Below are 12,258 nucleotides of genomic sequence, written 5' to 3'. Positions count from 1 at the left end.
CTCTGTTCAGTCACCGATCCCCAGCCTCAGCTATACCTCCTTCCGGGAGAAGCTCGCTGCCATGTGCAGCGCCGTGGGCATCAAGCGCGGCATCATGCCACACTCCATGCGCATCGGGGGAAACAGTGCTGCAGCAGCCAGAGGGGTATCTGAAGAAGCCCGCAAGGCCCACGGTCGCTGGAAGACGGACGCAATGGTACAGCTATATACCCGGCTGGAAGATGATGCCGCACTGGAAACCACGCGCAACCTGGGCCTCGCCTGAGTCAGAGGGCCCCTCCTGCTATCTTTTCTGTCTGCAGTAGTGTAAGGCCCTTGGCAGCCCCGGTTTCGCCTCGCCCTGTCCTATCCGGCACCCCGAATGCAACCGTACAGCAAGCCATGAAGGCTATAGGACATAATTGTAGCTTAGATGCGGCAGGAGCAAAGCGAGTATAGCCTCTAAGCTAGGTTATGTACGGCAGCCGTATGGCTTGCTGAGAATTCGAATTTACTATTTCAGCTGACAGCTCCATAGTTCCGGCATTCTGCCTACACTATTGGAGCTTATTATTATTGTTGCTCTCACTTCCCCCCCCCCCCGCCCTCAGTGTCCCTCGTTTAAAAGCGGCAGGCTCGGCCCAGTTGGAGACCGGTGATTAGGCAGTCCCCTCGGAGCGCCGGACGCGCAGCTGTACAGCGATTACCGCACGGCAAATAAGTGCCTATAGAGTATCGTCGCGCGCTAGGAATGTCGCCTGGCCAGCCCTGCTGGCCAGGGTGTGGTTCGTGCGTCGCTGACGCTTCAGGTTTGCCCTCGGGGCGGGTGACCAGTGGACGCAGTTATTAATGCTGCGTTTAGTTGTCTAGTGCTGTGCGTCAGTTCTTTCGGCCGTGCCGGTGTGGCCGCGCTGGACAGCGCTGCGTGCGCTCAGACCGCGCCGTGTGGCGCTAGACCGCGCTTCGGCGCACACGCGCCCTGGCGCTCCGAGAGCAGCAATTAGTACTCTGCAGTAGTGTAAGGCCCTTGGCAGCCCCGGTTTCGCCTCGCCCTGTCCTATCCGGCACCCCGAATGCAACCGTACAGCAAGCCATGAAGGCTATAGGACATAACTAGCACGTACACTCGCTCTCCCTGGACATCCTTGAAAAACAGACCAGGATCAGCTTGAGAAATTAAAAAGCCGAGGGTGAACCATGCTGAGGGTGAGTCGGTGTGTGGCACTTGTGTTGAGGCCAAGCTGTCATGTTAACCTTTGGATCAAGTGGAAATCTGGCTGATAGGAAGTTGGCGTTAGTGCATGTGGATGTGTGCGGTCCACTTCTGGTTACTTCCTGTGATGGTGATATAAAAAATGCTAAGTTTTTGGACGATTTCTCGCGTATGTCAGTTGTTTGCCTTCTGTCGTGTAAAGATCAGGTAGCAAGCATTGATATGTGGAGAAAAGACAAAAATTGTTCGTACTGACAGGGGTCAGAAATAGCTGAAGACAGAGTTGGCCACTTGGTATAAGGAAAGGGGATTTATTAATCAGATGACTGCACCCTACACGCTACCCACACACGTGAGCTCACCAAGCAACCCAGTCCCCCCAGAGAAGACGTGCCTAAGTAGAATGGCCCTCCTCGGGCCACAACTCCCCCTCATCCGAGCCCCGCTGCTACCACCAGACCTCAACCTCCCAAACCCCAGTAAACCTACGTCCTTTTGGCGCGCTCACCACCATTTTCCCCCTCCCCTGTCCGAGCGACCCCACCTCCCCCCCGGCTCTCCAGCACCCTACAACCTTGGAGCGGCACTAGGGAAGAAAAAGGGTTCTTCCCTGCACTACGTGACCGCCTCCACTACCCATCCTTCTCCTCTCCCTCTCCCGTCTCGGGGTTTCCTCTCACCTATTCCATGCTCTCCAACTCCCATCCCCCTTGAACTCCTATACCCCCCGAGCCCTGCTCTACATACTAAGCTCAAAGCGCTCTTAGGCAATAATTTCCACCACTTCGGCGCACCGCAATGCGCCTTCTGAAACCGACAGGATCGGGTGGTCGGGTCCCACCCTGTCCCAGCCTCTCCGCGGGGTGCCCAGCACCGTGAAGGAGTGCAAACGCGCCCAGAAGTCCACCACTGCCCGGGCACAGGCCCACTCCAAGGGGGTTGCTGCGGGTGCTGCTGCCGCCGCGGCTGCCGTTGCTGCTAACCCCCCTGTCACCGTGTTCCACTCATGCATTTGGTCCTCATCCCCCGGCGCGTTCGGTGCAGGCCCCGTCTGTGGTCCCACCCCGTCGGGCTGGATGAGGAAATCCGTTATCCGCCTCTGCCTGGGGCCGGGTACCTGCTGCGCGTGCTCCCGGTTCTGTGGTCCTTGGTGTGGAGATCGGGGTAAGCGCATCGAGGTGAGTCCGGGCCCACTCCAGCCATACCATCCTAGGGAGGGTTGCCAGATCGCTGCTCTCTGCCAGGGTCCAAACCCGCACCAGGTCCCCTACCGTCTGTAGTTTCCTGCAGGTGACAAGCCCTGGGTATTGGTACTCCAGGCTGGGGTGGCGCCCCCGGTCCGTCGGGTCGGTCCCTCCAGCATTGGGGAATAGCGGATTTCCCCATAATGCAGTCGCCCGGCACCAGTCACCGGGTGTCAGTGGGTTGGTCCCGATGTCCTCTGCTGGCGGCAAGTGCCCCAGGGCTCCCACAATCCGGCTGATATCCTTCGGCAGGTCACTAGCCCCAAGCCAGGGCCCAGTTGGGCTCACGGTTGTCAGGGGCCATGGCTGGAAAGCGGGGTTCGTGAGCAAAAGGTAGGCGGAAAGCGTGCGGACCCAGGGGTGGATACCTCCGCCCACCTGCATATCTGTGTCTGTTGCGCCTGTATCTGTTCTCGTGTTGCCTGTTCCCAGCCCTAGAGCTATGATGACAAAACGCGCAGCCCACACCGCATGCCGGGCTTGGATGTGTTGCCGGAGGGGCAGCAGACCAAAGCCTCCTGTCGATGGGTGACTGATCAGGAGTTCCTTGGGCACGCCAGTCAAGCGTCGGCCAGGATCATCCGGGCCTTGTTGGCGGTCGACCAGGCGAGCTGTGAGCCACGCTATCTCGTCCAGCGTGCGGTCTGGGGCCAGTCCGCCATGCTCCATGTGCCAGGGGATTGTCTGCAATACATACACCGACACCGCCGTTGCCTTTCCAAATGCTCTTTTTGTCCTCTCCCATCCCTTTCATCCAGTCCGGCTGTGGTGGGGTCACCTGGTTGTCTATCGGCAGGTTCAGGGCAGTAGCAGTGGTTACCACCTTAAGACCTCCGATTGTCTCATGCTGGGGGGCTGTTAGCTGGGGTCCTGCTGCTAGCGCCGGCTGCTGTTGTTGCTGTCGCTGCTGGCCAATCCATAGCAGTTCCACTTTCTCCAGGTTGAGTCGCTGGCCGGATGCCCGGGCAAGTGTTTCCATGGCCAGTAGGAAGGAGGGGACTGATTCCGCGCCATCCAACACCACTTCCATGTCATCTGCATATTGGCAGGCGGTGACGGGATTTGGGTCGGACGGTTGCAGCTTAATTCCCACCTCCTGGCTCCGGAGCCAGCATTGGAGAGCTTGGGCGACGAAGAGGTACAGCAGGGGCGCCAGGGGGCAGCCCTGTCGGACACCAGCCTCCATGTCTACCAACCTGGACTTGTACCCGTTGACCATCGCCCGGGCTCGGGTTTCGCTCAATAGCAGACGTACCCATGCACACAGCTGTGGCCCTGCCCCCATCGCCTCCATGGCCGCTAGGAGAAAGCCGCGATCCACTGTATCGTAAGCTTTGGCAAAGTCCAGGAATGCCAAAAGCCCTTGGCGGTTCTGCTTGCGGAGGAGGTGTGACAGGAGGTGGCGCAGGAAGAGTACGCTGGCCCCAATCAGGCTCTTGGGGAGGAAGGCAGATTGCTCGGTGGTGATGACCCGTCCCAGGGCGGGGCCCAGGCGGTTCACCAGTACCTTAGCAAGGAGCCGGTAGTCCGAGCATAGCTGTATGATGGGGCGGTAGTTGCCTGGGAGCTTAGGGTCGCCCTTTTTGTAGAGCACTGTGATGATCCCTTCAAGGAAGCTTGCTGGCACCTGCCCGGTCGTGCCAATGGCAGTGAACAGGCCTGCCATGGTATTCCCTATGGCTGACCAGGATTTCCTGTAGATGTCGGCCGGGATCCCATCCCACCCTGGGGCCTTGCCAGGTGCGCTCTTCTTAAGTGCCTTCCGCAGTTCGGTGGCTGTGATCGTTTTGGCTCCGAGCTGTTCATCTGCATCTGCTGGGAGGTTAATGTTGGCTGTGGTGAGGGAGTTCAGTACGGTTTGGCAGGCCTGGGGCCAGATGAAGTCCGGGGCCTTGCTCACATCCTTCCAGAAGTCGGCTACCACCTGGGGCAGCTGAGCGGGGTTGGTAACAAGTCGGCCGGACGAGGCTTGCAGGGCCACAGGGGCTGGCTGTTGGTCTACAGCCTGGGCCTGGAGGAAGGCTGTAAGGGATGGGCTTGGCCTCTCCCCTGCCCACAGCCAGTGGGTGCGGACCTCCATTGCATCCTTCCGGCAGTCTTCCTGATGTGCTCATGCGAGTGTTGCCTGGGCTTCGATCAGTTGTTGAAGTGGCTGTTGTGTTGAAGTGGCTGGTGTGCTGTGGGGGCTGCATCCACTGCTTGCCTTGCCAACTGGACCTCCCGAGCCCGGGCCCCTGGTCTGAGCTTGCAGTGTTTTGCCGCCTTGTTGAGCTGAAAGGCCAGGGTGCTCAGCCGGCGTTTAACAGCTGGCCACCACACAATCAGGCCCAAAGGGTTGTCCTCCACAGATGGGGCTGTGGCACACCGGCTGGTGATCCATGTCTCCATGCTTGCGGCTAGGTCCTGATGTGATGTGAAGGCCAACCTCACTCCTTGGTTCCCCGGGCCCTTGCTCTCTGGTCGGCACGGCAGCAGGTGCATGACCATTGGCTTGTGATCCGACGGTGTTTGCACGGCAATCTCCGTCTTAGCAATGTATGGCATGGTGCCATGGTGTACATAGATGCGGTCTAGGCGGGAGGCCCCGACGCGGGGTGCTCTGTAGAAGTGGGTGTAGTCGCAACTGTTGGGTTGCAGCTGGCGGTGGCTGTCCACCATGGTGGGGCCTGCCTCCCTGACTAGGTTTGCTGTAGGGCCATCCCCCCGTCTCCCCCCTTCTCCAGCCGTGGAGTCCAGCCCTGGGTTTTCCACAAAGTTGAAGTCACCCGCCCATATGAGAATTGTGTCACTGTTCTCGGCTGCATGCTTGGTTGTGGCTGGCAGCATGGTTGTGAACAGCTGTTGTCGGAGGGGATTCACTCGTGCAGAGGTACCCGCGGGGCCATAAATGTTGCAGATGTGGATGCGGTGTCCTCCCCAGCGTATTATACAGCTGGTAAATCTCCCTCGGACCTCGGGAATGGGCGGCGGGTTTTCCACATTGGCATTCAGATCCCGACGGACTAGGATGAGCACTCCCGCTGTGTGGGAAGAGTTGGACCACGAGTGTGCATCGCCTGGTGTGCATCGCCTGTGATGCCATGTTTAGCTCTTTCTCCAGTTGACTCTGGTCATGGGCATTAGTATGGTGGGTCTCCTGAAGGCACACCACATCAAGTCCCATCTCTGTCGACAGCTTGGCCGCCGCATGTATTTTTGAGGTATGTTTTGCCATCTATGTACGGGGTGAGGGTGAGGAGAGGAAAAGGAGAGAAGTCGCCAAGCAACAACCCACGTCGTTGTCTTCGTCCTGATTCCCCCGGGGCCTGTGTCAACTACGTTTCCGATAACCCGCAGGTGAGGTGATCTCGGTGGATTTCGCCACGTTGTACGGCCCCAGTCTGGCTGCACCCTTCGACTGCCGTTGCAGCGCACAGCACTGTCGCGGCCGCGTCATGCCGCAGGACTTCTTGTTGCCGTACATCACTGAAGAGTACGGTGACATGCGGCTGAGCGCCTTCGTGGCAGAGGCGTGGAAGCGCTGTGGCGGCGGCAGCAACAGTACTACTGATAACAGTGACCGAGGCAGCTGTGGCGGCGGCGACGACTACAGCGACCGAGGCAGCGGCAGCTGTGGCGGAGTGAGATGGGTGGTGTACACTTCACAGCCCCGTCAGTAGCGGGTTGAGAGACCTAGGAATGGTGGCTGACGCCGTATGGGAACGCTCTACGTTTGTGTGTGAGTAGGTACGGTGCATGTCAGATGGCGCAAGGCAGGTGGTAATGGGATTGCCAGGAAGTCACACCTCGAAGCCACGGTAAACCACGAATGCGGCCAGGTTAGGCTGCCGACATGGCCCTCGTGAGAGGGGATGTGATGTCTTGCCGAAGATGCGGATGCGGTCTGACGGATATGGAGATGCAGATGGCCGAAGTGCAGGGAATGTCGATGCGGTCTTCTTTCTCCGGAGCGTGTGCTTGTACACTGCTGAGGGTGTGAGCTTGTAATGCTGTGAATATGGCCTGGCATGGAGCGACTACCATAAAGACGGGTCCTATCATAGCTCTGAAACCAGGGAGCAGCGATAAGCAGCTTTGCAGCACGCGGGGTGAGCAGGTAGCGATGCACGTGCGTTCGAACCTTCTTATACGGGTTGGTGCAGCCCTTAAGAGCAGTGTGCTCATGATGACCCCCACCCCACCCTGCGCCAGGTGGTGGAAACGGTTGGAAGCCTGGTAGTAATCGGGAGGGCCCTTACATCGGTCTCTGCTGGTATCACTGTACCGGTGCTGCAGCAGCAGCGTCAAGGTTCATCGTAGTGAACGCATCGTAGCCTTGAGCGGAGGGGTGTGGCAGGGTGGGGGTTGCGGGGGTTACGTGCCTTGTGCGGGTGTCAGACATGGTCGGAGGATGCCATGGAACCGAAAAGCCTTCCAGGATTTTAAGTCAAAAAGCTTTAGCACGAGGTGGGCAGCAGCCGAGTAAATCATCACCGTCGGGCTTTCGGAGGTTTATGCGGCGGGGAACGTCAGACAGACAGACTATGTCAGTCTTGTGAGCGCGGCCCAATGGGGTAGCAGCTGGATGAGGCATCAATGCTCAAATTGGATGTCGTTGTCGTCATATCCCCCAATTGCTTTATATTGCGACCGTCGAACCTGGCTCTAGGTTTTGCTTGTTTTTGCATCTTGCAACGAGGTGCCATACGACAAGAATTTGACGAGCAGCGACTTGCGAAAAATGGTTGCGCTCTGGACATCCTGTCCGACATCAGAAGCAGGCAGCATTATCATATGCGATAAGGTCAAAAGGCTGCTTAGCTTCTTTGTCATCAAAGCATTGCTACGGTATTGCTCTAGGTTACATTGCTCTAGGTTACATGCAAGTCCTGCTTTCTAAAACAACAATCTCATACGAATCAAAGTAGATATGATTGAATCGGTTTGAAGTAGACAATAAGAATCAGAGCCCAAGAATCGAGCAACAGCTGTAGGCAATGCCCAGCTCCCCGGGCGACCGTTTTGTGCGGATGCGCTCAGATGGAGAGAGCCTTCTTAGCGGTGCAGCACGGCGCTTGTCTCGTTTTAAGATGCAGTTCAAGACACCTAGTTTGCTCGACCGGTCTGCTCCATACTTCACCGGCGTAAAACGCTTTGGGATAAGCAAGTTTCAGCATTACTGGCAGGTATAATTTGAAATTTTTGAAGCTTACATGCTCTCTGCTGGCATGACAAAAGCGAATTGGTTGTGTTGTGCAGGATCCTTTTCATACGCTTCTCAACCTGCCATGGGGTCGCTTCATCTTAATTTTTTTCGCAACTTACATGATCGAATTCTTGGTGTTCGCGCTGATCTTTTGGGTGCAGGTGTGCTTGGGGAAAGGGCAGGCCGGGTTTCGGGTGCGGGTCCAATTTGGGATTAGACGCCAGGCAGTACAGGGTGGACAAATGGGCCGAGGGTGACGACATGTCAATCTATACGGGAATATGGTATGAATGACACTGTTCTGGGCGCACCTCTCGCGGGGGCGTTCGAACCCCCCCATCACTGCAACCGCAGCTGCGCCAAGCTCCATCCAGCGGCATTGTTAGCCCTTGCAAACGCTGCTGGAAATTCCTCCATCCTCCGTGCTCACCCACGTCCCTTGTCCCCCACAAACTGCCCATTCTTTGCTCCAATCGCGTCGCGACCCCAACCCCGCAGGCTGTATGTGTGTCTGTCTGTACGTCTGTATGTCATCCTGAATGTTATTCGCTGTTCCATGCCGTCGTCCTAACCCCCAACGTGTCCACCCTTCCCACCCGCCATGCCTTTTTTCTCTACCTCCGCACATACGGACATACATACATACATACGGACACACACGCACATCAGTCCGACAGCTGCATTGAGGGCAAGAACGGAAAGTTCTCCCACGCATTGTGGATGAGCAGTCGTACGGCGTCTACCCTGGGTTTCAACCAGATCTCACCCAATCCGGAATGCACCTTCACCAACCTCATGGTCATGTGCCAGGTGGGCCGGGGCTGCAGGTGGACGGTTGGGGAGAAGGGGCGGATGGCCTGATGCGTGTTCGGTTGGGTGCGAGCGTGGCTCATGGCTGATGTGCCGTATGCACAAGAGTCAGGAAAATGGCAGAAGCGGCCCCGGGGGAACCTTCTTTGTTGTGGGAGGGGACCCAAATGGGCTCTTGGGTGGGCGGGTGGATGGGTGCTGTCTGAGAGGAGCGTGGTGGCAGCGGCGGTAGGTGGCGGCGGCGGCGGTGACATGCCTGGCCCTCTCTTTCCCCCTCCTTCCCCCCCGGCAGGTGATTGCCTCATCCCTGGTCAACTTCATCATGTTGGGACTCGTGTTCGCCAGGTTCTCAGCCCCCTCCAAAAGAGCATCCACTATTAGGTGAGGGGCTGGTGGGCTGAGGGTTGGGGGTTGTGCCGCCTTGTCCCTCGCGTTTTCCCCCGCCTTTCCCCTGGCTTCTCCCCCATCATACACCCCCCCCCACACACACACACACCGCAACATGCCATGCAGATTCAGCAGTGTGATGGTTTGCTACCAGCAGCCCTCCAGCGGCTACTGGTGTCTATCCCTCCGGGTGGCCAACATCAGGAAGCACCAGCTCCTGAAACCCACGTTGAGACTGGTGCTCACCGCGGTCGACTCGATAACGCCCTCCAACTACCTGTTTGAAAACCTGGCCATTGACGCACACAGCATGCAGGTACGCGCGTGCGTGTGTATGTGTGTCCGTACGCGTCTGTTGGTTGGAAGAACCGACCCGCGAGAAGGGAGTGGCGGGGGAGTGGCATATACTTGTATGTATGTGTGCGGGTGTGGGTGTAGGTGTAGGTGTAGGAGAGGGTTGTGCGTAGCGATGTCATGCCACGTCATCCCCCTCACGTCATGTGATTGGATGCGATGGCGGCGGTGGGCGCCAACTGAAATTTGTTTGGAGCAGTCCACTTCTAGAACAGTACTGGTGATGAAAACGAAGGTCGGAACGGAATGGTCGCACAGGACGTGTGGGTGTGTGGTAGTAGTGGTGGGGGGGGCTGTTTCGGAGGGAAGGAGGTTTTAGACGATTCAGGACGACTACTCTCGAGCGACTCGAAGCAGTGGTGGCGTTGCGTTGCCCTCTGGGGGTATCTACCACTCGCAGAGGAGGGTCCGTTGTCGCCCTCTTTGCACCGTCTTCTCCATCAGCTTCCTTCCCTAGCCTTTCGTCAAGCTGACCTTACCAAGCCGTTTCCTTACCACACACGCACACGCACACACACATATACGCCTCCCTCTCCCTCCCTCTGCACCTGCCACACACCCCCGCCGAGCAGGAGACCAACTTGGAGCTGGGTTTCCCCGCCAACGTGACCCACATCATCACCCCCTCCTCCCCCCTATACAATCTATCAGTGCTGGAGATGGACACCAGAATGATGGAGGTAGGGGGGGTGCAGGGAGTGGGGAGTGTGTGAGGGCGGGGGGGGGGAATGTAACCATTGGCTGAGGTAGCGCCAGGTCAGCGGATCGTGAAGATCCCCGGGTTACATGGGCTTCATTCCTCCATTCCTCCATACATGTTGTTGCATCGTGATGATTGTCAGTATCGTTAGCAGATGATTCCCTGCGCCGCCCTCCCTGGACGTGCCCCGACCCCTGGGACCCCGACCCTCCCATCCTCTGTTAAAGAGCACCAAGAGCACCCGCCAGTTGACCCGCCCTCCGCCTCCTCCACCTCCTCTCCCGCCTTTTCACGTCTCAATGACCTGCCTGCACATGACGACGCATGGCGACACATGACTACCGAAAAGGTGCTGGTCTTTGTGGACGGCATCGACGCCATGACCTCGAAGAACATGAGCGCGCGGCACGCGTACGGCACTAATGAGGTGGGCGCGTGGGTGTGCCAATGAATGAATGTATGTATGTATCCGTGTTGCGGCTGGCTCCTGGCCAGACCCGCATGCATTTCACTCATGCCTCCCTCACCGGATCCCCTCACCTGCCCATTCTCCCGCCTGTGCGTCTGCGATGTCTGTTTGTCTGTCTCCCTCTCCCTCCCTCTTTCCTCCTACCTGTCACTCATGCGCCAGGTGCACGTGAATGAGATGTTCCAGCCCCTCCATTTGGAGATGCGGGGAGGCAGTCTGGGACTGGACTTTTCAGGATTCGATCTGACCATGCTGGCGTCTGTGGAGGTGAGCGGGTCCCCAGCGTGGGAGGAGGAAGGGGGGGAAAGGGGGTTGTGCAGGAAACGGACTTTTGGGTTCCAATGCCTGTCCCCACCCAGCTACGTACCGCCTTCCTCTCGCTGCTCCTCCTTCCTTCTCTTCCTATCTTGAATCGTTTCCCCCTCTTTCATTTGCCGTGATCCTCCTCCCTTGACCTTCCCCCCTCTATTTACTTCCGGAACCACGGGTCGATGATGCTTCATCGCTCCGGACTCACTAGGCAGTTTCTTACAACTTTGGACCCCTTCCGGCAATTCATTTCTGCTTATGATTCCCCCTTCCCCTGTCCCCCCCTTATTTCCCCTCCACAGCTCCTCAACGAGCACAACAGTGAGCCCGGACTGGCGGAGAGGCCGCTGCCCGAGGTGCAGTCCCACATGTGGCATCTGAGACATATGGTGAGGGGCGGCCCGGGCTCCGAGGGGGCGGAGAGGGATATGATACGGTGTACGTGTGGACGTTTTTCCCACCTAGTCGCTGTCACCTGTTGCCCCCAACATTCGCTCCCAACCTGCAACTGCCTGCCTTGTGGCAGTTGTGGTGGTTGCGGGGTGCGGTGGATCTGTGGATGTTCCTCACAATCTACCTGCCTATATTTACCGACGTAACTGGCTCCTCTGCGTCCCTCGCTTTTTGCTGTGCACAGACCTTCAAACGGTTGACCGAGAAAGATCACGCCAACCGCCAACCGGCCTCCGAAAGCCCTGCCGCTGGCTCCGGCCCCTCAGCAACGGGGTCCCGGGGCCAGACGGTCGCCTACCGCCCACCCAGCCGCGTCGACGGTGCCGCGAGCTCCGCCGCTGCCGCAGGCGCTGGCGGCGGCGGTGTCCCCGGCGGCGCTTCGGCCAATCCGTTCTCATCACACGGCAGTGGCGGTGGCGGCGGTAGCGGCGCGATGGCGGCTTCGGGTGGCGGTACGGTGGCGAGCTCCTGGATGGGCTTTGGCATGCCGCTGCAGCCTGGCGCTGCTGGCATTGCCGCCGCGCCGGCAGCTCCGTCGCAGTCCCTGGCGGGGCCCGGCGGCCAGCAGCAGCAGCAGCAGCAGCCTGCTCCGATGCCGCTTTCGGCCTTCATCAACTCGGGGCAATCTGGACTGGAGTCCTTTGCGGACATGACCCTCCCGGTGCAGCACCCGCACCCGCACCGGGGTAGCCCCCAGGTGCACCACACACATCTCCACCACCCTTACCACCCTCATCGCCACCCACAGCAGCAGCAGCAGCAGCAGCAAGCGGCATCCGACATGCAATCCCTGGTGTCGCCGTCGCCACGAGGGTCCTGGGGTGCGGTGGGACAGCCGCTACCCCAACAGCACCCGGTTTACCCGGGGCCAGGCTCCGGAGCTGGCGGTGGCAATGGACTGGAGATGCTGCCGACGTCCTTGCCGGCGATGGAGCCGCGTTCGAATGGCATTGGCGGCGGGGCTGCTGCCGGCGGCCGGTGAAGCGCCTCGCCTCACCGTAAGGGTATGAGGGATGAGATCAGATATGGGTTCTGAGGACGAGAGATGTGCTGGCAGGCAGGGGAGATGATGATGAGGGTGGTGAGGAGGAGGAGGGTGTGTGGGTCGATGGAAAACCTGTTGTTAGGTGGTTAGGTGGCCCAGCAGCGGGAAGG

At 58.7% G+C, this 12,258-nt stretch overlaps 2 protein-coding genes across 2 annotated transcripts in view; both read left to right on the top strand.

Moving 5' to 3' along the window:
- The window catches only part of VOLCADRAFT_107617 (uncharacterized protein), a gene marked incomplete at its 5' end in the record, with an annotated part of 5,302 nt that extends 4,210 nt beyond the window's left edge, over positions 1–1,092 (top strand). The window contains 2 exons of the mRNA XM_002957271.1: positions 70–196; positions 591–1,092. Of these exons, the coding sequence (XP_002957317.1) occupies positions 70–196; positions 591–642 (179 nt within the window). The 3' untranslated portion in view covers positions 643–1,092. The remainder of the gene's footprint in view (positions 1–69; positions 197–590) is intronic.
- A 6,648-nt stretch (positions 1,093–7,740) lies between these two features.
- VOLCADRAFT_98369 (uncharacterized protein) lies at positions 7,741–12,085 on the top strand (the record flags this gene model as incomplete). The annotated part of the gene is made up of 10 exons (XM_002957270.1): positions 7,741–7,782; positions 8,291–8,431; positions 8,724–8,812; positions 8,945–9,134; positions 9,745–9,852; positions 10,102–10,299; positions 10,504–10,608; positions 10,953–11,039; positions 11,288–11,800; positions 11,852–12,085. 10 exons carry the CDS (start codon positions 7,741–7,743, stop codon positions 12,083–12,085), a joined length of 1,707 nt encoding a protein of 568 aa, XP_002957316.1.
- Between the last annotated feature and the right edge of the window lie 173 nt (positions 12,086–12,258).

The sequence above is a fragment of the Volvox carteri genome, assembly GCF_000143455.1.
Source record: "Volvox carteri f. nagariensis unplaced genomic scaffold VOLCAscaffold_71, whole genome shotgun sequence".
NCBI lineage: Eukaryota > Viridiplantae > Chlorophyta > Chlorophyceae > Chlamydomonadales > Volvocaceae > Volvox > Volvox carteri.
This window is presented reverse-complemented; position numbering and strand designations above follow the sequence as displayed.